This window comes from Hyla sarda, chromosome 3, assembly GCF_029499605.1.
Source record: "Hyla sarda isolate aHylSar1 chromosome 3, aHylSar1.hap1, whole genome shotgun sequence".
NCBI classification, from domain to species: Eukaryota; Metazoa; Chordata; class Amphibia; order Anura; family Hylidae; genus Hyla; species Hyla sarda.
This window is the reverse complement of record NC_079191.1, coordinates 212,125,027-212,151,076: the sequence shown is the minus strand read 5'-3', so window position 1 is coordinate 212,151,076 and position 26,050 is coordinate 212,125,027. Positions and strand designations below refer to the sequence as shown.

The 26,050-nt window shown below is 42.3% G+C and overlaps 1 protein-coding gene across 1 annotated transcript in view; it reads right to left on the bottom strand.

Annotated features, from left to right (window-relative positions):
• The window catches only part of LOC130362079 (cytochrome b5 reductase 4), a 270,381-nt gene that overhangs the window by 60,867 nt on the left and 183,464 nt on the right, over positions 1-26,050 (bottom strand). The window contains exons 12-13 of the mRNA XM_056566016.1: positions 24,637-24,789; positions 1,680-1,830 (exon numbers count right to left, since the gene is read on the bottom strand). Coding sequence (XP_056421991.1) covers positions 1,680-1,830; positions 24,637-24,789 — 304 coding nt within the window. The remainder of the gene's footprint in view (positions 1-1,679; positions 1,831-24,636; positions 24,790-26,050) is intronic.

Sequence of the window (26,050 nt, the reverse complement as noted above, 5' to 3'; positions counted from 1 at the left end):
GCTAAGGCATTAAAAAGCATTTATCTCATCCACCTTGATACTGAAGTGCAAGAGTACAAGAAAGTGCACATCTAGAACATACCGTAATATATATCACTCATTTTTGTTTCATTATTCTTGCAATAGTTGCCTACTGACCTCCATACAATAGCAACTGCTTTAAGAATACAATGTGCTCTACATATGAATGATATCTTCTATATTTATTACTTTTTTCTTAAAGTATACATTTTTAAATGTATTTAAATGTATTGTGGCCATGAAATGGGCTTGATAAGCACAAAATTACAGGCCTAAGAAAAAGTTTAACAGAGGAGGTGCACGCCAGTAAGTAGAAAATATACTTTTAATAGATATCACTGAAAGTATACCCCACAGCATAAACAAAGCAAAAATCCAAATGGACCAAAACACTATGGACCAACTGTCTGCAACTGTGAGTTATATGTTAAGCAAAAAAAACCCAGTTACCGCCACACGCTGGGAACTATGTACTGTTACATAGGAGCTTCACTTGCCACCTCAGATGGCTTGAGGTACCATGCCACTGCATTGCTCTCTGCAGATTTTTATTTGCTATCTGCTATTTTTGTGCACCTTGTGCATTCTATGTGGCACTATGTGCATCTTTTCCTGCTCATTATCTCCTAAGGATTCAGCTGAAGCAGTTGAATTGTGTAAGGACATAAATTGTAGGTTTTCTGGGGTTTGTAAAACAAAAATAGAGAAAAGAAACACATCCTCACATCCACCATTTGTATTTTGATCTACTTGCTTCTCAGCATAAATTCAAACACTAACAGGTTGTTAGTATACATTTTGATCAAAAAGTACAAGCCCACTCGCCACGTAAAGGCCACCTAGTCAGAGTGGGTCCCTAATCAACATTGGCATAGTGCCGGGCGGTGGCCACCACCACCGCAACACCATGCCCACAGGGAGAGTGACCCAGTGGCCAGGCAGCCCCACTGCTGCCCGACCAAGCCCCTGGCTTTGTACAAAGGTGTAGACTGGAACAGGGGCCACCCTTTTTAGAGCAGGTGCCCCGACAGTTCCCTGTGCTAGTAGAGGTAGCGTCACTATTCACATATATGGTGTAACAGAATAAGAAATCCCAGCCCAACCCCCTGATTAGTCCTTTTGGACTTGGGCTTAGATACATGTTACAAGTTCTGTTTTAAAGGAGATATGCAGCATAACACTTTTATGTCCTCCTGTGCCCGGGCTGCAAAAACAAATAAAACAAACTTGAGCTCACTTTCCTACGCTCCCCCGTTGCTCTGGTATCGGCTCGAAACATCACACTGCGGTCAGCGTATCACCGGCCACAGCGATGTCCTGCCTCGGCCAGCGATAGGCTGCGCGCACGGTCATGTAAGGAGCTGGCCCGATCTCCTTATATGACAGTGTGCTCATCCTATCGCCTGTTGAGGTGGGACATGGCTGCAGCTGGCGATATGCTGACCGCAGTGTGATATTCCAAACCTAAGAAGCACGGAGCCCACCAGCAGCGGAGGAAAGGGACGCCAATACCGGAGCAACGGGGGAACGTAGGAAGGTGAGTTAAAGTTTGTTTTATTTGTTTTTGCAGCCCGGGCACAGGGGGACATAAAAGTATTATGCTGCATATCTCCTTTAGGCTGGCGTGCGCCTTCTCAATGAGATAATTGAATACTAACCTCAGGCTGGAAGAACTGCTCAGAAGATTCTTCAAAAGTTTAACCATTGGTGTAAACCCGGTACCAGCTGCCACCAGGAAAATATCCTCCATATTGTCAATCTTGGCCATCTTAAAAGATCCTTGAGGGCTGCTGACAGAGATATGGTCACCTGTCCATATAAAAATAGATAAATGAAACAATAGACAAACAGATACAGCTTAATTTTGCTCTCTAATAAACAACAGACAAATGCATACAGCAACCGTCTGCTTTGGTAACTATATTAAAAACAAAAACAGCCCTTCCTGCTACTGCATGGCACCTTTATGCTAGAGGTGTAAGATGAAGCTCTTCTTTCATGAAAGGAAACTGTACCTTGTAAATATTTGTCAACAGTGGTTCAAAATAAATACAGAGAACCTCCTTATTTTGAGGAGGGAAATATCACCCACTGCTGAATCTGGACAAGTTTCCCCTCTTACAGATTGGTTTTAACTATTAAGTGGAAGTCTCCCCTCCACTATGGAATGACCTCTGCACAGGAAAATCAGAAAATGGAAACAGATTGGGAGAAAAAAATAACATGTTTTAGTATCTGGCTCCAAACATTACAAAAAAATTAAAATAAGCGACACATTTACTTTAACCCCTTAAGGACGCAGCCTTTTTTCACCTTAAAGGGGTACTCAGCCCCTGGCATCTTATCCCCTATCCAAAGGATAGGGGATAAGATGTTAGATCGCCATGGTCCCGCTGCTGGGGACCCTGGGGATCGCCGCTGCAGCACCCCGCCATCATTACAGCACAGAGCAAGTTCGCTCTGTGCGTAATGATGGGGGATACAGGAATCGGAGCAGCGTGATGTCATGGCTCCGCCCCTCATGACATCACCTCCCGTCCCCTTAATGCAAGTCTATGGCAGGGGGCATGACGACCGTCACGCCCCCTTCCCATAGACTTGTATTGACGGGGGCGGGCCGTGACATCACGAGGGGCGGAGCCGTGACGTAACGATGTTCCGGCCCCTATATTGCCCGTCATTACGTGCAGAGCGATCTCGCTCTGCGCAGTAATGATAGCGGGGTGCTGCAGCAGCGATCCCCGGGGTCCCCAGCGATCTGACATCTTATCCCCTATCCTTTGGATAGGGGATAAGATGTCTAGGGGCGGAGTACCCCTTTAAGGACTGAGCCCTTTTTTCACAATTCTGACCACCGTCACTTTACGAATTAATAACGCGAAAACGCTTTTATCGAATATTCTGATTCTGATTTGTTTTTTCGTGACATATTCTATTTTATTTTGGTGGTAAATTTTCGGCGTTACTTGCATCCTTTTTTGGTGAAAATTCCCCAAATTTCATGAAAATGTAGCATTTTTCTAACTTTGAAGCTCTCTACTTGTAAGGAAAATGGATATTCACAAAAATTAAATTTTTCTTCACAAATACAATATGTCCACTTTATGTTGGCATCATAAAATGGACATATTTTTGCTTTTTGAAAAAATTTGAGGGCTTCAAAGTAGAGCAGCAATTTTCAAAAATGTGATGAAAATTGCTAAATCTGAAGGGACAGATGTTACAGAACTACAACTCCCAGCATGCCTGGGCAGTCGAGGCATGCTGAGAGTTGTAGTTTGGCAACATCTGGAGGGCTACCGTTTGGGCACCACTGTAACAGTGGTCTCCAAACTGTGACCCTCCAGATGTTGCAAAACTACAACTCCCAGCATGCCCAGACAGCCTTTGGCTGTCTGGGCTTGTTGGGAGTTGCAGTTTGGCCTTCCTAGTGGTTGCCACAGTAAAGATCGTTTTCCTTTCACTTTCAATTCCCCCCCACTGTCGATTCCCTACCTGATCCAGGAGGCCCCAGTGAAGATCCCGGGTCCCCAGGCATCTTCTCCTGCAGGTACGGCCTCCATCTTCTTCCCAGATCCCCTCGACATCCAGGGGCGGGCAGAACGGGGGGTTGCCATGGCAACCCCCTGTCCTGCGCTGCCATTGGTCAGAACTCCGTTCTGACTAATGGCAGGGGATAGGAGGAGATCGCAGCTCTGCGACCTCACTCCTATCCCTTAGGCTGATCGGGGCTGTTGCTGACAACTCCGATCAGCCTTATTTTCCGGGTGATCGGGTCACCAGAGACCCGATCAGCCCGGAATTGGAGAAAATCGCATGTCTGAAATGACATGCGATTTTTTCCGATCGCCGACATGGGGGGAGGGTCTCAGGACTCCCCTGGGCGATGTGCCGGGGTGCCTTCTGAATGATTTCAGCAGGCATCCGGCTCCGGTCCCCAATCGGCTAGCGGTGGGGACCGGATTTCCCACGGGCGTATGGATAAGCCCTGTGTCCTTAAGGACTCGGGATGCAGGGCGTATCCATACGCCCTGTGTCCTGAAGAGGTTAACTAGAGTGATTTTGAAGACATTTTCCAACTACTTAATGGTTTACTATAGACAGCGAAGACATAACATGGCTTGACCTAATAAAGACTCCAGACCTCAGTAATCTGATAATAATTATATATAATTTTATATGACTGATATAATTCCTGCATCAGATGAGCATGTTTTAACCCTTTAATGACTCAACAAATTTTGGTAATTAAATTTTATTTTTCTCCCAATCCAGTATGATTTTTCTTGTGTATTTTTCAGTAAAAATGATACCTTAATATTATTCTGTAGGTCCAAATGGTTAAAATGATACCCTACTTATATAGGTTTGATTTTGTATTACTTATTTGTTTTGATTGGACTTCTTGATCGCCCTTTATAAAAAAAAATTTTGTGCTATAAAAAGTGACCAAAAATAAGCTATTTTGGACTTTTTTGCTACTTTGGAATTTTTTGCCGTGTACACCATTGACCGTGCAGTTTAATTAACTATATATTTTTATAGTTTGGACATATACGCACGCGATGATACCACATGTTTATTTTTATTTACACAGGTTTTTTTTATGCTAAAAGGGGGGTCATTCTTACTTTTATTAGGGAAGGGGTTAATTCATCATTAGTAACTTTTTTTTTTGCTATGTTATAGTGGCTATAATATGCATTACATTTATTCCTAACACTAATCATCTGCATAGAACTATATGTGGATGATCAGTGTTATGGGGGCTTGACTTCCCCTCCCTAGATCTCAGGTATGGAGAAGTCAATCGGTGATCGGAAACACCGGAAGCAGGTAACCATTATAAACCGGGACCGGGCGCAGGGCGTACAGGTACGCCCTGCATCCATAAGATGTAAAAAAAATTCCACCGGAGTACCCCTTTAAAGCTATATGACAGAAAAATAAATAAGTTAAAGAGTACCTGTCATCAACAAAAACTTTTAATATGTTGTTCATAATCATTAATGAAGAGATATTGTAATATCTTCATTAAAAAATATTAATATTTATACAATTTTTTTCATTTTATACTTTATGCTTTTCATAGTAAGTGTACAGCTTTTAGGACTAATGCTAAAAGGGCTCTGGTCCTTCCACCGGAAGTTCAGTGCTCTTAGCTCAGGACTCGCTCCCAGCCTGTGAGCTACAAGGCTGCACATGCCTCTCATATAACAGCCAGTCACCTCCCCCTCCCCCTGCTCTGTGTTCTCCCTGCCCCTCACCACACGTTATCTTTACACTGTATTATCTCACTGCACTCCCTGCTCTGTGCCCCCCCTGACATTCATCTTAATCACTGCCTCTGTAATTGCTCCCTCAGCCCCTGGTTCTCAGCATTGACTTTTTAGTGCAGAGAGACACAGGAGAGAGAGAGACAGAGGCTGCCGTCCCTCACCTGTACTTAGTCTGTATGCACACTGCAGAGCAGTGTTTCCCAACCAGGGTGCCTCCAGCTGTTGCAAAACTACAACTTCCAGCATGCCCGGATAGCTGTTGGCTGTCTGGGCATGCTGGGAGTTGTAGTTTTGCAACAGCTGGAGGTGCCCTGGTTGGGAAACACTGCTGCAGAGGGAGAGCAGCATACAGGAAGACTGGCAGAAGCAGAGTCCCAGCCAAGCTTCATGTGACATCATGCCTGCCGGGACCCGCCTCCTTCCACCCCTCAGAAAGACAGTGCTCCTGAGCTAATGAAGAGGGATAAAAAAGGTATTTCCACAGCGTTTTAAACCTCAATAAACACAGGGATAGGCATAGTTAGAGAAAGGGACAGATGGGAAGGGGGATCAGGGAAAGTTTAGATGATGACAGGTACTCTTTAAAGCTCTTAGAATATGACAATGAAAAAAAAGAATAGTGTTTGAGCAATAAATGCCAAATTGGCTTGGTCACATTTTAAAGAGATAAGACCGTCAAAGTCTTAAGAGAATTTTTACTTTACCGTGTTTTATATTGTAAAGTAAGAAATAACATTTCTGCCAGTGTGTTCTGTTGGTTATGTTCCTTCCATCATTCTTTTTGCATTCTACTGATTGCTACATTGGCTTAAATGGGACCAATATTAAAGGCGTTGGGGAGATTTATCAAAACCTGTGTAGAGGAAGAGTGGTGCAGTAGTCCACAGCAACCAATCAGATTGCTTCTTTCATTTTTAAAAAGGCCTCTGAAAAATCAAAGAAACAATCTAATTGGTTGCTATGGGTGACTGCACCACTCTTCCTCTACAAAGAGAAATACTGGCATTTTTCAGTTGCAGGACTTTTTGCAAGTAACAATGTGAAGTACAATCATATTGGCTTTCACTTTTACAGAAACTTCTCACAAACTCATGGTAAGCAGTGTTAGGAATTATGTCAAAACTTAATTATGACTTATGGTCAACAAAAATTAATATTTAAATAATATATGTGACCTTTATAAATTGATAAAAATATGACAAACAGTGCAATTGATGAGGATCTGGACCCACATAAAAGTAATACCCAGACAGGAGTTCTTTTGATGTCTTAGCCCTAGGAAATAACTTTTGCAATATAATATTATTGAAACATAAGTAATTAATTATTCAGATTTATTGGTAACAAATAATAAACACCAAGGAGTATATAACACACACAATGTCCAGTATAAATCTAATCAATAAAACATTAGTATGCTTAGCTAGTAACTACATTATAGTAGAACATCAAATTAAATCATAGAAGTTAGTCCAGGTATAATATATGGATATTACTCTGGAAAGAGAATCTAATGCCATATGATATCACATGGGAAAACATCTAGAGGGAGATTTATCAAAGAGGAAAAGTGGAGCAGTTGACCCTAGCAACCAGATAGCTTTTTCCATTTTTAATAAGACCTCTTTAGAATAAAAGATGCAATCTGGTTGCTATGGGAAACTGTACCACTCTTCCTCTACAGAAGTTTTGATAACGTTCTCCTATAATTTATCAATATATGAAGATGGGGTGGCTAATATATTAACTTTAAAATCTCAATGTATAAGAAAGTTAATTTTGCCCAACTAAATGTCTTTAAGGGATGCTCTGGAGGGGGAACAAAATCAAATCAACTGGTGACAGAAGCTTATACAGACTTGTAAAACTTTTTAAAACTCTTACCAGCTACTGTATGCTCCAGAGAAAGTTGTGTAGTTCTTTTCAGTCTGACCAGAGTGCTCTCTGCTGCCACCTCTGTCCGTGTCTGTTCTTATGCTCTGGGCAATTCCTGACATGGATAGAACTTTCCCTTCAGCATACAGCAGATGATAAAAACGGTACTTGAAGGATTAAGATTGGAGTACCCCTTTAATTTCCTCCACATAACAGTGCTTGAAGCAGCACTTTCAGTTTTAACCTGGGGAGCTCCTCCTACCATTGCCTTCCTGACATTTTATTGGCTGAAATTTAGCGCAAGATTTTTGGTGCAGTTAGTTTTTGCACAATTTCAAAGTAGATAACCTTGGCAAAAGTGACTGTGAAATGCAGTGCTTCATTCTTGATTATGCAGTAGACATGATTTATTAATTGCGTATATTTAAAAAGGCCCAAAACTATTACGCAAATGTAGAAAAAAAAAATGTATACCTCCTCTGTCTTACCTCTGAAAAATGACATCCTACGGCAAGTTCTGAGGTGGTTTTTTATTTGTGCAAAATGTATGAAAGTCTTGCGCCATTTTGATAAATTTGTCGCACATACGCCAAAAACACAGCATGGCTGTGAAGTGGCTGCACATAGATACATATTGATAAAGCTCCCCCATGCGACAGAAACAAGTCAGATCCCACATGACCTCCGGCTATGAGGATACTGTTTATATTTTAATGTTATAATAAAGAATCAAGTTTTACAGGACCTGCTCAGCTGGAACTCTTACTTTTTTGTTCTACAGTTTAGAGGGTTACAATATATATATACCTATGCCAGGTCTTCTAGGTCCAGTTAGGTTGGTAGCAGAATATATGGGCAGAAGGGCAGGGGATCATGTTTCCAAGAAAATGGTTTACCACTAACTAGATAGATTTCAATGCCATAAGGTCAGAATCAGGTCATACATAACCCATCAGAATTTGAAATTCATTCTTCCCGTATTGTGGCGGCCATGGAGGCTGCCAGGTCTGGCCTCTCAGATGCCGAGGTCATAAGAATCAGGTGCTGGTGATCAGCATGTTTTATAGGATACTTTTAACCTAAACTGTTACTATGAGGGCGGCATTGGTAGGGTATGTTTGTAAAAACTGAATTTTCAGGTACAGAGAAACTGGTGATATGTATACTGGGCCATTCCTATGTTTTCTGGGCTGGCCAGAGGGCTGAAATGAGACCAGGAGGCTGGGTAAAGGGCAAAGCTCTGTTTCAGGGTCCAATATCTTCTTTGTTGCAGTATTTGCAGAAGATAAAGCATACTGGAAAGGCGGACTTGCACACCAAGAGTTTTGGCGTACGGCTTGTTGCATATAAATTGGGTGTCAATGATTATGTGGTTAAAGTTTAACCTCCTTAAGGACAATGGACGTGATACTTAACACATCAGGACGTACGCTTACATCATGTACATGATGCGAGCACCGGTTATTTTTTCTTTTGTCTGCCATTAACCCTTCAGATGTGTTCAATACAGATTACGACATCTGCAGCAATGCGGACATTTAAATGGATGATCAGATCGCTCGTGGCACTTCCGCGGGGATCCGATCATCCACCATGGTGGCCAGAGGTCCCCTTACCTGCTCCGGTCGTCATCCCAGGGTCTTCTTCTCGGGTCTGACATCGAGCAGACCAGTGAAGAAGATCGCTGATAATACTGATCAGTTCTATGCCTATGCATGCAAAATTTAAGTGGCTCCTTTTTTCCCATTTTATCCCAAAAGTGTAAAAAAAAATTATTAAATAATCATATTTGGTATCGCCACGTGCATAAATGCCCGAACTTTCAAAATATAATGTTAATTATCCTGTACGGTGAATGGCGTAAATGTAAACACACAAAAAAAATAAAAAGTCCAAAATTGCTGCATTTTTCTCACATCACATTCCCAAAAAATGTTATAAAAATCCATTAAAATGTTACATAGAAGCAAAAGTTGTACCAATAAAAACTACAGATCACAGTGAAAAAATTAGCCCTCATAGAGCCCTGTATGCGAAAAATTAGAAAGTTATAGGTGGTCAAAATAGAATGATTTTAAACATACAAATTTTTTTTAAGTTTTGAGATTTACTTAAATGGGTACAATAATAGAAAAGCACATAACATGGGTATCATTTTAGTCGTATTGACACACAGAATAAAAAAAACATGTTATTTTTTATTTTTTTATGAGGAAAAAACATTTTATTAATGTAAATGTGTTAAAATTAATAATTAACAAAAGCAAAAAAAAACTAAAAGATATTTATCGGCCTCATATGCAAAAAGATATCCTGAAAATGGCAAAGAATTGGTACACAAAACATTTTGTGATACAGCGAGTAGAGACGAGCAAAGCCACAGCAACCCGACTCGCCACGAACCTCCCGGCCCGGCGGCCGACCCCATCCTGCACAAACTAGCCCAGCTCTCAGGTGAAACCCATGTTATTTTGACCGATAACCCCTTAAGGACCAGGGTTTTTTGCGTTTTTGCACTTACATTTTTTCCTCTTTACCTTTAAAAAATCATAACTCACTATAACGCACCTAAAAATCCATATGATGGCATGTTTTTTGCGCCACCAATTCTACTTTGCAGTGACATCAGTCATTTTACCCAAAAAATCTATGACGAAACAGAAAAAAAATAGTTGTGTGACAAAATTTAAGAGAAAACACAATTTTGTAAATTTTGAGGGCTTCCGTTTCTACGCAGTACATTTTTTGGTAAAAATGACACCTTCTCTTTATTCTGTAGGTCCATACAATTAAAATGATACCCTACTTATATAGGTTTGATTTTGTTGTACTTCTGGAAAAAATCTCTACATGCAGGAAAATGTATACGTTTAAAATCGTCATCTTCTGACCCCTATAACTTTTTTTTTTTTTAGTACGGGGTGGTATGTGAGCTCATTTTTTGCGACGTGATCTGAAGTTTTTAGCTATATGATTTTTGTATTAATCAGACTTTTTGATCGCTTTTTATTCATTTTTTATGATATAAAAAGTGGCCAAAAATACGCTATTTTGAACTTTGGAATTTTTTGAGTGTCCGCCATTGACCATGCGGTTTAGTTAATGATATATTTTTATAGTTCGGACATTTCCACACGCGGCGATCCCACATATGTTTATTTTTATTTACACTTTTTTTTATGGGAAAAGGGGGTGATTCAAACTTTTATTAGGGAAGGGGTTAAATGATCTTTATTCACTTTTTTTTTCCACTATAGGGGGCTATAACACTGCACACACTGATCTTTTACATCGACTGCTCATGCCTGGATCTCAGGCACTGAGCAGTCATTCGGCGATCGGACACCAGGATGCAGGTAAGGGGACCCTCCTCAAGTCCTACACCTGTTCAGGACGACGTGATTTCACTGCGGCGGTCCCGAACAGCCCCCCTGAGTTAACCGGCATTAGTTTACTTTCACTTTAGATGTGGCGATCAACCCCTGAGCACTCGGGCAACGGAACACGTGGGGTTTTTCTGGTGACCCCGTCCTCCCTTATCTTTGTTTACCAGCCTTCACTCCGGTCTGAGACGCTCGATTCTAATTTGCGATATTAGGATATGCAAGTATTGATAGCTTATTTTAGGTTGCATCTTTTCATGATTGTGTTTTGATATTACTGTGGTATTTTATTATCTCATAGATATCAAGCACTTTATATGATATATTGCACAGCACTTTATAAGCTATTTATTTCAGATATATTTTTTGTTATACTGCATGTCTGCACTCAGACTGGATTATTGATTACTGTATTTGGTTGCTACATATGACGATGGGTGTCAATGTAGGTAAGGGGGTTCATGGCCCCTCCCTTAGGTTGTGCAATGGTTCCTGTGAGCCAGACCTTTTAAATGTTTTTAAATGTGGTTTATATCATCAATTGATAAACTACTATGTGTCCAATTTATGGTTGCCTTTTTGTAATATTTCTTGTCTTTAATAAAATTTGAATTGATTATCCTTGGTGTGCTACTATTGTCAGTGAGGTCTTTCCTCTCAATATTAAAGGGTTAATAGCGCGTGGCACCGCGATCAGTGCCGCACGCTAGTAGCCACGCATCCCGGCCATGGCCCCGTGTTATATAAAGGGAAAGGACCCAGGACGTACAGGTACATTGGTCCTTAACAGGTTAAGTGTACAGAGTGAAAACAAAAACTTTGAAAATTTGCAAAATTGCGGTCTTCTTTTCAATTTCTCCACACAAATAATATTTTTTTGGTGACTGTAATTTACTAAAACTTTTTATATAATGTAGATACAGTAATAACATTATAAGTTGCTGTCTTTTGCACATCTGTCCACTGTCAATTTAAGCATTAATAACTCTGGGATTCTTTTACTTTTTATTCTGATTCCGAAAGAGTTTTTTCGTGACATAGTCTACTTTATGTTAGTGGTAAAATTTTGTCGATAATTGCATCATTTCTTGGTGAAAAAATCCCAAATTTGTTGAAAAAATTGAAAATTTTGCTTTTTTTTTTTTACTTTGAAGCTCTCTGCTTATTAGGAAAATGGATATTAAAAATAAATTATACATCAATTCACATATACAATATGTCTACATTATGTTTCACATGTTTTTACTTTTGTAAGACATCAGAGGGCTTCAAAATATAGCAGCAATTTTCAAATTTTTCACAGAATTTTCAAAAACGAAATTTTTCAGGGACCAGTTCAGTTTTGAAGTTGATTTGATTTGAAGGGCCTTCTTATTAGAAATACCCCATAAATGACCCCATTATAAAAACTGCACCCCTCAAAGTATTCAAAATGACATTCAAAAGGTTTGTTAACCCTTTAGGTGTTCACAGCAGAATATTTTTTACATTGGCATGTTCTTGTATACCCAGTTTTTGACTTTTTACATGGGGTAAAAGGAGAGAAATCTTCCTAAAATGTGTAACCCAATTTCTCTCGAGTAAGGAAATACCTCATATGTGTATGCCAAGTGCTCTGTGGGTGCACTAGAGGGCTCAGAACGGAAGGAGCGACAGTGGGATTTTGGAGACTGAGTTTGGGGCATGTCACATTTAAGAAGCCCCTATGGTGCCAGAACAGCAAAAAAATAAAAATAAAAAAACCACATGGCATATTATTTTGGAAACTACACCCCTCAAGTAACGTAACAATGGGTCCAGTGAGCCTTAACACCCCACAGGTGTTTGGGAACTTTTTGTTAAAGTTGGATGTGTAAATTATTTTTTTTATTTATTTTTTACTAAAATGCTAGTTTTCCCCCAAATTTTAAATTTTTACAAGGGGTAATAGGAGAAAATGCCCCCAAAAATTTGTAACCCCATCTCTTTTGAGTATGGAAATACCCCACGTGTGGACGTCAAGTGCTCTGCTGGCACACTACAATTCTCACAACAGAAGGAGTCACATTTGCCTATTTGCTGAAATAGATTTTGGGGGCATGTCGCAGTTAGGAAGCGCCTATGGTGCCAGAACAGTAAAAAAAAAAAAAAAAAAAAAAACACATGGCATACTATTTTGGAAACTACACCCCTCAAGGAATGTAACAAGGGGTACAGTGAGCCTTAACATCCCACAGGTGTTTGACAACTTTGGATGTGTAAAAGATTTTTTTTTTCACTAAAATGCTGGTTTTTCCCCAAATTTTACATTTTTACAAAAGGTAAGAGGAGAAATGCCACCCAAAATGTGCAACCCCACCTCTTCTGAGTATGGAAATACCTCATGTGTGGACGTCAAGTGCTCTGCTGACGCACTACAATGCTCAGAAGAGAAGGAGTCACATTTGGCTTTTGGAAAGCAAATTTTGCTGAAATGGTTTTTGGGGGGCATGTCGCAGTTAGGAAACCCCTATGGTGCCAGAAATGCAAAAAAAAAGAAAAAAAACACATGGCACACTATTTTAGAAACTAAACCCCTCAAGGAACGTAACAAGGGGTAGAGTGAGCCTTAATACCCCACAGGTGTTTGACGACTTTTAGTTAAAGTTGGATGTGTAAACGATTTTTATTTTTTTCACTAAAATGCTGGTTTCCGCTCCGCTCCACCCCCAAGTACATTAATAAGTCCCCCCTCTCTATCTACACTGTCTTCCCCCCTCTATGTTATAGGTTCCCTCCCCCCAGTCCCTAGTTTAAACACTCCTCCACCCTTCTAGCCATCTTCTCCCTGAGCACAGCTGCACCCTCCCTACTGAGGTGCAGCTCGTCCCTACAGTAGAGCCGGTAACCGACAGCGAAGTCGGCCCAGTTCTCCTGCTGGAAGACCCAAGATCTCATACTCAAACCCAGCTTTCTGACACTGGGCTGTACAGTGCGACCCAAAATCCGATGGTAATCCTCAGATTTCATGATGCCTTGCACACATTCAAGGCACCCAGTGCCAGAGGCAGCAAAACGACCCCAAAACATCATTGAACCTCCACCATATTTCACTGTAGGTTCTGTGTTCTATTCTTTATAGGCCTCATTCCGTTTTGGTAAAGAGTAAAATTGATGTGCTTTATCAAAAAGCTCTATCTTGGTCTCATCTGTTCACAAGATTTTTTCCCAGAAGGATTTTGGCTTACTCAAGTTCATTTTGGTAAAATTTAGTCTTACTTTTTAAAGTCTGTGTCAGCAGTGGGGTCATTCTGGGTCTCCTGCCATAGCTGTTCATTTCATTTAACCTCTTAAGGACGCGGGGCGTACCTGTACACCCTGCGCCCGATCCCGGTATTTAAAACTAGGTCACGCTATGACACCGCATCATACAGGGTCGGCCCCGGCGGCTTATGATAGCCGGGACCCTGGACTAATAGCGTGCAGCACTATTAACCCTTTAGACGCGGCGATCAAAGTTGATCGCCGCATCTAAAACTAAAGTAAAAGCTTCCCGGCAGCTCAGTCGGGCTGATCGCGATAAAATCGCGATGTCCCGATCAGCTAGGACGCGAGCGGAGGTCACCTTACCTTGCTCCGTCGCGTTCGATCGGCCTTTGATTGCTACAAGCCTGAGCAACAGGCTTGAGCAATCAACCCCCTATAACACTGATCCATGCAAAGCTATGGCAGTGTAAAAGATCAGTGTAACAGTGTTAGAGCCCCCTATGGGAGCTATAACACTGCAAAAAAAAAGTGAAAAAAAAAGTTAACAAAGGTCATTTAACCCCTTCCCTGATAAAAGTTTGAATCACCCCCTTTTCCCATAAAAAAGAAAAAAAAAGAAATGTGTAAATAAAAATTAAAATAAACCTTTGTGGTATTGCCGCGTGCGCAAATGTCCGAACTATAAAAATATATCATTAATTAAACCGCAAGGTCAATGGCGTACACGCAAAAAAATTCCAAAGTCCAAAATAGCGTATTTTTGGTCACTTTTTATATCATGAAAAAATGAATAAAGAGCAATCAAAAAATCTGATCAATACAAAAATGGTACCGATAAAAACTTCAGAACACGGTGCAAATGAGCCCTCATACCGGCCCGTACGCGGAAAAATAAAAAAGTTATAGGGGTCAGAAGATGAGAATTTTTAACAGAAGCCCCCAAAAGTTACAAAATGACATTTTTTCTTCTGTTTTGCCATGGATTTTTTGGTAAAATGACTAATGTCACTGCAAACTAGAATTTATGGTGCAAAAAATAAGCCATTATATGGAATTTTATGTGCAAAATTGAAAGCGTTATGATTTTTAAAAGGTGATGAGGAAAAAATGAAAATGCAAAAACGCCGAGTCCTTAAGGGGTTAAATGTCGACAGACAGTTTGCGCTGACACTGATGCTGCCTGAGCCTGCAGGACAGCTTGAATATCTTTGGAACTTGTTTGGGGCTGCTTATCCACTGTCCAAACTACCCTGCGTTGACACCTTTCATAAATTCTTCTCTTCTGTCCATGCCCAGGGAGATTAGCTACAGTGTCATGGGTTGCAAACTTCTTGATAATGTTGCGCACTGTGGACAAAGGCAAATCTAGTTCTCTGGAGATGGACTTGTAACCTTGAGATTGTTGATATTTTTCAACAATTTTGGTTTTCAAGTCCTCATGGTTGAAACAATCTTATTTAGCCACAATTTTGAAAGGGTGCCAATAATTTTGTCCAGCCCATTTTGTGACATGTGTGACATTATGTCCAATTTGCTTTTTTCCCTCCTTTTGGTATAGTTCAGATACATATAAAGGGAATAAACATGTGTATAGCAAAACATGTGTTACTGCAATCCTTTTCTGTGAGAAATAATTCATTTTCTAGAAAAATATCAGGGGTGTCAACATTTACAGCCATGACTGTAAACACATTTTAACTAATGTATATTAAAAATATACATATATCATTATTATTTACATTATACAAAAAGTTTTTGCAAATGGCATGTACGGTTTAAAGGGGTACTCCGGCCCTAAGACATCTTATCCCCTATCCAAAGGATAGGGGATAAGACGCCTGGTCGCGAGGGTCCCGCCGCTGGGGACACCTGCAATCTTTCATGAGGGGGACAGCAAACACGCGCCCTCCCATAGGCTTGCATTGAGGGGGCGGATCGTAAAGTCACACGGGGGCGGAGCTGTGACGTCACGATACTCCGGCCCCGTGATCGTGATTCATCAGACCAAGAACGATGTTCGCTCTGGAGGCTGATGATAGCAGGGTGCTGCATGGAAGATTGCGGGGGTCCCCAGAGGCAGGAACCCCCCGATCAGGCATCTTATCCCCTATCATTTGGATAGGGAATAAGATGTCTTAGGGCAGGAGTACCCTTTTAACCTGTTGGGGACAAAGGGCGTACAGGTACGCCTTGCTCCCTGGTACTTAAGGAACAAGGGCATACCTGTACGCCCATGGGAATTCCGGTCACTGCCGCACCCAGGGCGGTGATCGGAACGGGATGACTGCTATCTATCAGCAGCCATCCCGGCACATCGTTTAGGGGGTCCTTGTCACGATGCCGGCTGGCAGGAGGTGGATCCTCTGTGCCAGAGAGGGATGGCGAGGACCGTGCTAGTGGACCGGTTCTAAGTCACTACTGGTTTTCACCAGAGCCCGCCGCAAAGCGGGATGGTCTTGCTGCGGCGGTAGTGACCAGGTCGTATCCACTAGCAACGGCTCACCTCTCTGGCTGCTGAAGATAGGCGCGGTACAAGGGAGTAGACAGAAGCAAGGTCGGACGTAGCAGAAGGTCGGGGCAGGCAGCAAGGATCGTAGTCAGGGGCAACGGCAGGAGGTCTGGAACACAGGCTAGGAACACACAAGGAAACGCTTTCACTGGCACAATGGCAACAAGATCCGGCAAGGAAGCGCAGGGGAAGTGAGGCGACACAGGGAAGCGCACAGGCGATCGGACTAATTGGAACCACTGCGCCAATCAGCGGCGCAGTGGCCCTTTAAATCGCAAAGACCCGGCGCGCGCGCGCCCTAAGGAGCGGGGCCGCGCGCGCCGGGACAGGACCGACGGGGAGCGAGTCAGGTACGGGAGCCGGGGTGCGCATCGCGAGCGGGCGCTACCCGCATCGCGAATCGCATCCCGGCTGGAGGCGGTATCGCAGCGCCCCGGGTCAGTGGATCCGACCGGAGCGCTGCAGTGAGGAGAGTGTAGCGAGCGCTCCGGGGAGGAGCGGGGACCCGGAGCGCTCGGCGTAACAGTCCTGAGATCCCCCTTGTCAGTGATCGCCATGATTCGTTGGTCACTTCTGACCGTCGAATCACGGCTTTTCCAGGCTGATCGTTTTAGACGCGGCGATTCCAGGCTGATCACCCGATAGCCCGGAAAATAAAGGTGATTGGGGCTGTCAGAGACAGCCCAATCACTATGAAGGATAGGAGCGAAGCGGCAGGGGTGCCACCTCCTCCTATCCCCTGCCATTGGTCAGTCAGAACTGACCGACCAATGGAAGGAGGGGTGTGGGGTGGTTAAAGTTGAGAGCTGGGATCCGAGGGTTGAGGGGGCTGCGGGAGCTGCGGCGGGGCAGCTGTGATCAGCGGCTGCGGCGGCTGTAATCAGGGGCTGCAGTTGTGACTGTTGCGGGGGCGGCAGTGAAGATCGTTGGTTGGTAATCCTCACTGTGGCCTTGTAAAAGTTATAAAAACTACAACTCCCAGCATGCCCAGAAATCCTTTGGCTGTCTGGCCATGCTAGGAGTTGTAGTTTTGCAACATCTGGAGGTCCACAGTTTAGAGACCACTGTGCAGTGGTCTCCAAACTGTGGTACTCCAGATGTTGCAAAACTACTACTCTCAGCATGCCCAGACAGCCAAAGGCATGCTTTGAGTTGTAGTTCTGTAACATCTGGCCCTTCAGATGTCGCAGAACTACAACACCCAGCATGCCTGAAGAGTCTGGGCATGCTGGTAGTTGTAGTTTTGCAACACATGGAGGTGCAGTGGTTTCCAAACTGTGTCCCTCCAGATGTTACAAAACTACAACATCTATGTTACCGAACTATAACTCTTAGCATGCCTGGACAGTCTGGGCTTGCTAGGATTTGTAGTATTGCAACCTATGGGGGGACACAGTTTGGAGATCAATACACTGGGTTCCAAACTGTGCCACTTCCAGCTGTTGCATAACTACAACTCACAGCTTGCCCTTTGGCTGGCAGTGCATGCTGGGAGTTGTAGTTTTACAACATCTGGAGAGCCACAATTTGCAGACAAACGTGCAGTAGTCTCCAAACTGTGGCCCTCCAGATGTTTTAAAACTACAACTCAGCATGCCTAGACAGTCTGGGTGGGCATGCTGGGAGTTGTAGTATTGTAACAGATGGAGGCACACTGGTGGGGAAACACTGAATTAGTCTGTAACCTAACTCAGTGTTTCCCCAACATTGTGCCTCCAGCTGTGGCAAAACTCCCAGCATGCATGTTTTGCAGGGTACATTCACACGGGTGGGGATTTACAGCAAGTTTCCCGCTTTAGGTTTGAGCTGTGGAAAATTTTCTGCTGCAGCTCAAACTCCCAGCAGGAAACTCCCAGCTGTGAACCCGACCGCGTGCATGTACTCTAAAAACACTGCACTACACAAAATAAAAAGTAAAACACTACACCCACTTACACTGATTTCCCCCCCCCACCCCCAATAAAAATGAAAAATGTCTTGTACAGCACTGTTTCCAAAACAGAGCCTCCAGCTGTTGCAAAATAACTCCCAGTATTGCCAGACAGCCATTGACTGTGCATGCATGCTGGGAGTTTTGCAACAGCTGGAGGCAGCCTTTTTGGAAAACACTGCCGTTGTGTAATTTGGCAGTGGTGGCAAGTGTAATGCTTGCATCCAGGTCTGTCCTGATGCAAATCCCTAATTTAGGCCCCAAATGTGCATGTCACTCTATCAATTTGAAGACCTGTCATATTTCAAGTCAACAGCCACATATGGGTGTTTTTCCTTATTCGGGAGAAATTGCATTACAAATTTTGGGGGGGCTTTTTCTCCTTTTACCGCTTTTGAAAACGAAAAGTTGGGGTCTACACCAGCATATTATTGTAAAATGTTTTTATTTTTTACACTAACATGCTGGTTTTGCCCCATACTTTTCATTTTCACAAGAGGTAAAAGGAAAAAAAGACCCCCAACATTTTTAACGCAATTTCTCCTGAGTACGGAAATACCCCACATGTGGACGTAAAATGCTCTGCGGGCGCACAACATGGCTCAGGAGTGAGAGCGCACCATGTACATTTGAGGCGTAAATTGGTGATTTGAACAGGGGTGGCTGATAATTACAGTGGTTCTGACAAACGCAAAAAAAAAAAAAACACATGTGATCCCATTTTGGAAACTACACCCCTCAAGGAATGTAACAAGGGGTATAGTGAGCTTGATTTTTTCACTAAAATGCTGGTGTTACCCCAAATTTTTCTTTTTCACAAGGGGTAATAAGCCCCCCAAAATGAGTAACACCATTTATTTTGAGTAAGGAAATACCCCATAGGTGGATGTTAAGTGCTCTGCGGGCTCCCTACAGGGCTCAGAAGGGAGGCAGCAACATTTGGTTTTTGGAGAGAAAATTTGGCTTGAATTGAAGGCCATGTGCGTTTACAAAGCCCCCATAGTGCCAGAAGAGTGGATCCCCCGCATATGTGACCCCATTTTGGAAACTACACCCCTCGTGGAATGTAATAAGGGGTACAGTGAGCAGTTACATCAGACAGGTGTCTGACAGATTTGAACAGTGGTCCATGAAAATGAAAAATTTAATTTTTTATTTGCACTGCCCACTGTTCCAAAGATCTGTCAAATGACAGTGGGGTGTAAATGCTCACTGCACCTCTTGTTACATTCAGTGAGGGGTATAGTTTCTGAAATAGGGTCACATGTGGGGGGGTCCACTGTTCTGGTAGCATAGGGGGCTTTGTGAACGCACATGGCCCCTGACTTCTTTTCCAACCAAATTCTCTTTCCAAAAGACCAATGTTGCCCCTTCCTTCTGAGCCCTCTAGTGCACCCACAGAGCACTTTACATCCACATATGAGGTATTTCCTTACTCGAGAGAAATGGGGTTACATATTTTGGGGGGTTTTCTTTTCCTATTACCCCTTGTAAAAATGAAAAATTAAGGGCAACACTATAATTTTAGTGAAAAAAAAAATATCAATCACCTGTGGGGTGTTAAGGCCCACTATACCCCTTGTTACGTTCCTTGAGGGGTGTAGTTTCCCAAATAGTGTGCCATGTGGGTTTTTTATTGCTGTTCTGGCACCAAGGGGGCTTCCTAAATGCGACATGCCCCCCCCCCCAAAACCATTTCAGTAAAATTCGGTCTCCAAAAGCACAATGTCGCTCCTTCCCTTCTGAGCTCTCTATTGCATTCACAGAGCACTTTACATCCACATATGAGATATTTCCTTACTCGAGAGAAATTAGGTTAAACATTTTGGTGGCTTTTTCTCCTTTTACCCCTTGTAAAAATGAAAAAAAATATCATAATAATAAAAGGTCTACAATAACATGTTAGTGTAAAAAATTTAAGATATTAAATTTTCTCCTTCCTCTTGCTGCTATTCCTGTGAAGCACCTAAAGGGTTAACAAACTTTCTGAATGTCATTTTGAATTCTTTGAGGGGTGCAGCTTTTATAATGGGGTCAAATATGGGCCCTCAAATTCTCTTCAAAACTGAACTGGTCCCTTAAAAAATTCTGATTTTGAAATTTACGTGAAAAATTTGAAAATGGCAGCTAAATTTTGAAGCCCTCTAATGTCTTCAAAAAGTAAAAACATGTAAACTTTATGATGCCAACATAAAGTAGACATATTGTATTTTTGAATCAATATATAATTTATTAGGAATGTCCATTTTCCTTACAAGCAGAGAGCTTTAAACTCTTAAGGACTCAGGGCTTACCTGTACGCCCTGAGTCCGATCCCAGTGTGAAAAATGGGGTCACGCTGTGAACCCGCATCACACCGGGTCGGTCCCGGCTGCTAACGGTAGCCGGGACCCTGGGCTAACAGCGTACGGCACCGATCGTTGTGCCGCGCGCTGTTAACCCTTCAGACGCGGCGCTCAAAGTGTATCGCCGCGTCTGAAAACGAAAGTAAACGGTTCCCGGCAGCTCAGTCGGGCTGATGTTCCGATCAGCTGGGACGCAGGCGGAGGTCTCCTTACCTCTCTCTGCGGCGTCCGATCTTCGATTGATTGCTCCAAGCCTGAGCTACAGGCATGAGCAATCGAGCCCCTATCTCGCTGATCCATGCAAAGCTATGGCTTTGCAGGGATCAGCATAAGAGATCAGTGTGTGCAGTGTTATAGGTCCCTATGGGAACTATAGCACTGCAAAAAAAAGTGAAAAAAAAAGTTAACAAAGGTCATTTAACCCCTTCCCTAATAAAAGTTTGAATCACCCCCCTTTTCCCATAAAAAAAAACTGTGTAAATAAAAATAAAAATTAACATATGTAGTATCGCCGCGTGCGTAAATGTCCGAACTATAAAATTATATCATTGATTAAACCGCACGGTCAATGGCGTAAGCGCCCAAAAATTCCAAAGTCCAAAATAGCGTATTTTTGGTCACTTTTTATATAATAAAAAAATGAATAAAAATGGGCCCTCATACCAGCCCGTATGCGGAAAAATAAAAAAGTTACAGGGGTCAGAAGATGACAATTTTAAACGTATACATTTTCCGGCATGTAGTTATGATTTTTTTCAGAAGTACGACAAAATCCAACCTATATAAGTAGGGTATCATTTTAACCGTATGGACCTACAGAATAAAGATAAGGTGTCATTTTGACCAAAAAATGCACTGCGTAGAAACGGAAGCCCCCAATTTCTTAAATTTTTTTTCCGTTTCACTGTGGATTTTTTGGTAAAATGACTAATGTCACTGCAAAGTAGAATTGGCGGCGCAAAAAATAAGCCATAATATGTTTTTTTTTGGTGCAAAATTTAAAGCGTTATGATTTTTAGAAGGTGATGAGGAAAAAATGAAAATGCAAAAACGGAAAAACGCTGAGTGCTTAACCCCTTAAGGACTCATGACGTACCGGTACGTCATAAGTCCGCTCCCGATCTATAATGCGGGGCCACGGCATGGCCCCGCATCATAGCGGGTCGGGCCCAGCCTCTAACAACGTCCGGGACCCGTGGCTAATAGCGTGCGGCACTTCAGATCACGGCGCAAAAAATGAGCCCTCATACCGCCCCATACCCGGAAAAATAAAAATGTTATAGGGGTCAGAAGAGGACAATTTTAAACGTATAGATTTTCCTGCATGTAGTTATGATTTTTTCCAGAAGTACGACAAAATCCAACCGATATAAGTAGGGTATCATTTTAATCGTATGGACCTATAGAATAAAGATAAGGTGTCATTTTTACCGAAAAATGTACTGTGTAGAAACGGAAGCCCCCAAAAGTTACAAAATGGCGTTTTTTTTTCCCCAATTTTGTCTCACAATGATTCTTTTTCCCGTTTCGCCGTAGATTTTTGGGTAAAATGACTGATGTCATTACAAAGTAGAATTGGTGGCGCAAAAAATAAGCCATCATATGGATATTTAGGTGCAAAATTTAAAGAGTTATGATTTTTTTTAAAGGTAATGAGGAAAAAACGAAAATGCAAAAACGGAAAAACCCCGAATCCTTAAGGGGTTAAAGTTAGAAAAATGATAAATTTTCAAATTTTTCTGGAAATTTTGGAATTTTTCACCAACAAATGATGCAAGTATTGACCAAAATTTACCACTAACAAAGTAGAATAGGTCCCAAAAAAACGATCAAATCTCGGAATCAAATTCATAAGTTAAAGCATCCTAGAGTTATTAATGCTTAAAATGACAGTGGTCAGATTTGCAAAAAATGACCTGGTCCTTAAGGTTAAAATGATGGTTAGAGGTTAGGATGATTAAAGGGGTTATCCACCATAAGGTGATTTTAGTACGTACCTGGCAGATAGTAATGGACATGCTTAGGAAGGATCTGCACTTGTCTTGGGGCTAAATGGCTATGTTGTGAGTTTACCATGACACTGTGGCTAGCTTTTCGTGAGCTGTTATTTCTTCTTTGACTTTTCTTTTTTTGACTACAAATCCCACAATTCCATTTTCCTCCCTCCCACACATCAGCCACCCAACCCATTAAAACATAAATGAGCTGCATCCATTCAAAAAAACTGTGGTTTTCAATCAGGGTGCCTACAGCTGTTGCATTAGTTGCAGATTGATCTCTCTACCACAGGGGTGTCAAACCCAAACTCATCTGGGGCCGCATCAGCAGTTTAATCACCCTCAAAGGGCCGGTTGTATCTGTAGGACCTCTCCCCCACATACCGTATATGCCGGCGTATAAGACGACTGGGTGTATAAGACGACCCCCAACTTTTACAGTTAAAATGTAGAGTTTGGGATATACTCGCCATATAAGACTACCCCTCCTACCGCAATGTACAGTACCTTGTAGTTCCCCCCACATTAGTAGGCAGCATGTTCCCCCACATTAGGTTGGCAGTATAGTTCCCCCCACATTAAGTAGGCAGTATAGTTCCCCCCACATTAGGTAGGCAGCATGTTCCCCCACATTAGTTGGCAGAATGTTCCCCCACATTAGGTTGGCAGTATAGTTCCCCCCACATTAGGTTTGCAGTATAGCCCCCCCCCCCATTAGGTTGGCAGTATAGTTCCCCCCACATTAGGTAGGCAGTATAGTTCCCCCCACATTAGGTAGGCAGCATGTTCCCCCACATTAGGTTGGCAGTATAGCTCCCGCACATTAGGTAGGCAGTATAGTTCCCCCCACATTAGGTAGGCAGCATGTTCCCCCACATTAGTTGGCAGCATGTCCCCCCAAATTAGTTGGCAGTATAGTTCCCCCCACATTAGGTTGGCAGCACCCCCCCTCCCTCCCTCCCCACAGACATACAGCCTCCAGCCATATACAGTGTATGGCTGGAGGCTGTATGTCTGTGTGCTGTCCCCACTGTGATCCGGTCCCCGCTGCTCCGGCCCGGGGTCACAATCTACTGCTATGGCCTATGGACCATAGCAGTAGGTGCCAGGACAGGTCGAGCGGTGACCAGAACGCTGAAGATGATAACGCGCCGCCGGTCACTTACCAAGCCCTGGCCGGCGCGCGTCCTGCGATGATCCTGCCGTCCTCCCGCATCTCTATGGTTGTACGCATGGGACGTCACTGACGTCCCGTGCGTACACCATAGAGGCGGAGGACCAGGAGGACCGAAGGAGGATCGCTAGAGGGCAGACGTTCTCTGGCTTGTAGGCTGCCGCGCATGCGCTGAAGAGGCGGCTTTCTTGTGTAAAAAAAAAAAACGTGAATAAAAGGTGAAGGCTGGCGGCGGCTACGCGGGCCACATGACAGAACGCTTTCAATTTTGCACCAAAAAAAACTTGTGTTTGACACCAGTGCTCTACCACCAAGAGATCCCTCCACCCATTGAAGCAGACAGGCTCCCTGTCATCAGCTGACTAGTGAGTCAGGTCTCAACTGGGAAAAATCTGAGACAACAGTCATTTTGTATGCTGTTAAAAATAAGTATTGGGGTGAAAATCACTTAAGAATTGTGAGAAAATCGTCACACACAGACACTATTTTATGAACTACACTAACTTTACAGCCCCTGTAACAGTCAAATAAAAAAAATCCTGGAATACCCCTTTAATGGAACATGCACAAAAATTTGCGTGCAAATATCCAAAATCTCAGTACTATCAAGCACCTGTGGGTAGTGCTAGATAAACAAGTCTGATCCATGAAGACCCCACCCTCCAAAGTACAGAATTTGAAATACTAACACATAACAGATACTAAAGAACATCTTCAGAGGTCTTGTGCACTCCATGTATTAAAGTCAGAGCTTTGGTAGCACATAGAGACCTGCATAAGTATATATACAGTACACTGAGTTTATACAGTATAATATAATAGCAATAGTCATATATTCCCCAGACCTTTATAAAAAAAAATATAAATAAATACATTTTGATATTTGAAAATGCGTTACCTATTTCCAGTTTATCGATGTTCGGAGTAAAACTTCCATTTGTGTAGATTTTAATCATCATGTAAATATAATTCTTATTACAGTGTGTTGACTGTATGGAATCCAATACTAAGTCCTGTGACACAGGTGTATATGGCTTTACTACTTCCATTCCTGTAACAAATAAATACATTATTTTAGTATAGGATTGCTACTGGAAAAGTGAATACAAGATTGACAAAATACAAGACACTCAGAACACTTTTCTCTCTTTTTCTGTACAAACCCTCCTTTCCTTCCACTTCTTAATAATATTGACTAATTTATCAGCATGCTTACTTTTTCCTGCGCAGATCACCCTGTTAAGTAAAAGGACTTAACTTTGTGCCAACATTTACGTTTAACCTTTTTAAAACCTTACTTGATGTTAATAAGTTGGCACGAGGTCTTACACTACAAATAATTTTTTTCACGTTATTTGAGGACTCTGCTCCCAGGGTGTCTGTGTCAGATGATACTGGAGGTGAAAATAATGTGGACATTGTTTGCAATAATTTTTATGATCAAAAACACACTGTTGAATTTGTCTGGTTTACAAAAAGAAAAAAAAATAGGATTTTTGTGATGTTTTGCAGGTTCCATATCGCTCCACCAAACCCTGGATTCTATCCTCTTGCCTCCCGTCCGGAGGCTCTGGATAGATTCCAGGAGTTGGTAGAGAGAGATTTAATCAAAGTGCATGAGTTTTTACTCAAGCCTGCCATATTCAAATTTATTAATTGCTCGCCGTATTTTGATTAGCAGCTATTATGCAACAGGTGTGGTTCAATTAGTGACGTAGTCTGTCATGTGACTTTGACATACTATCTAGTATATATAAGGCAGTTGTCCGGTTAGGATGTAGCACCATGACTAAGGACTGTTAGCGGTCCGAAACGCGTCGGTGGACGTGGGTTTTTAACTCACCAGAGCACTGTTTGTCTTTTTGTTCACTTTGGACTTTCCTTTTAACATGTACCATTAAAGGTAAAATTTTATCCACTGTGGAGCTGGAGTTCCCTCTTCCCCATTTCTCCTACTTGAATCAGCATGAAAAAGTTGCTACTAAAAAGATTTTTGATAATCTCAATAAAGCGGAAAGAAATGCACAGAAAGAGTTGTGTGATAATGAGTACATCAAGATACAGAATGCAGATAAGAAGGGGGAACATCATATTATTGGATTCAGGGTTGTACAAAAAATAAAATCTTCATATCTTATCAGATGAGATGACATACAGAAAACTCAAAAGGAGATCCTACGAGGATCTTCCAAAATAATTTGAAGAAGATACTAAAGGAGGGTGTGGCCCTAGGAGCTATTGAGAGCAAAATTAGAGGAGTTTCTGTTTGTACGCAATCCCATCATTCCGGTGTTCCACTCACTCCCAAAGGC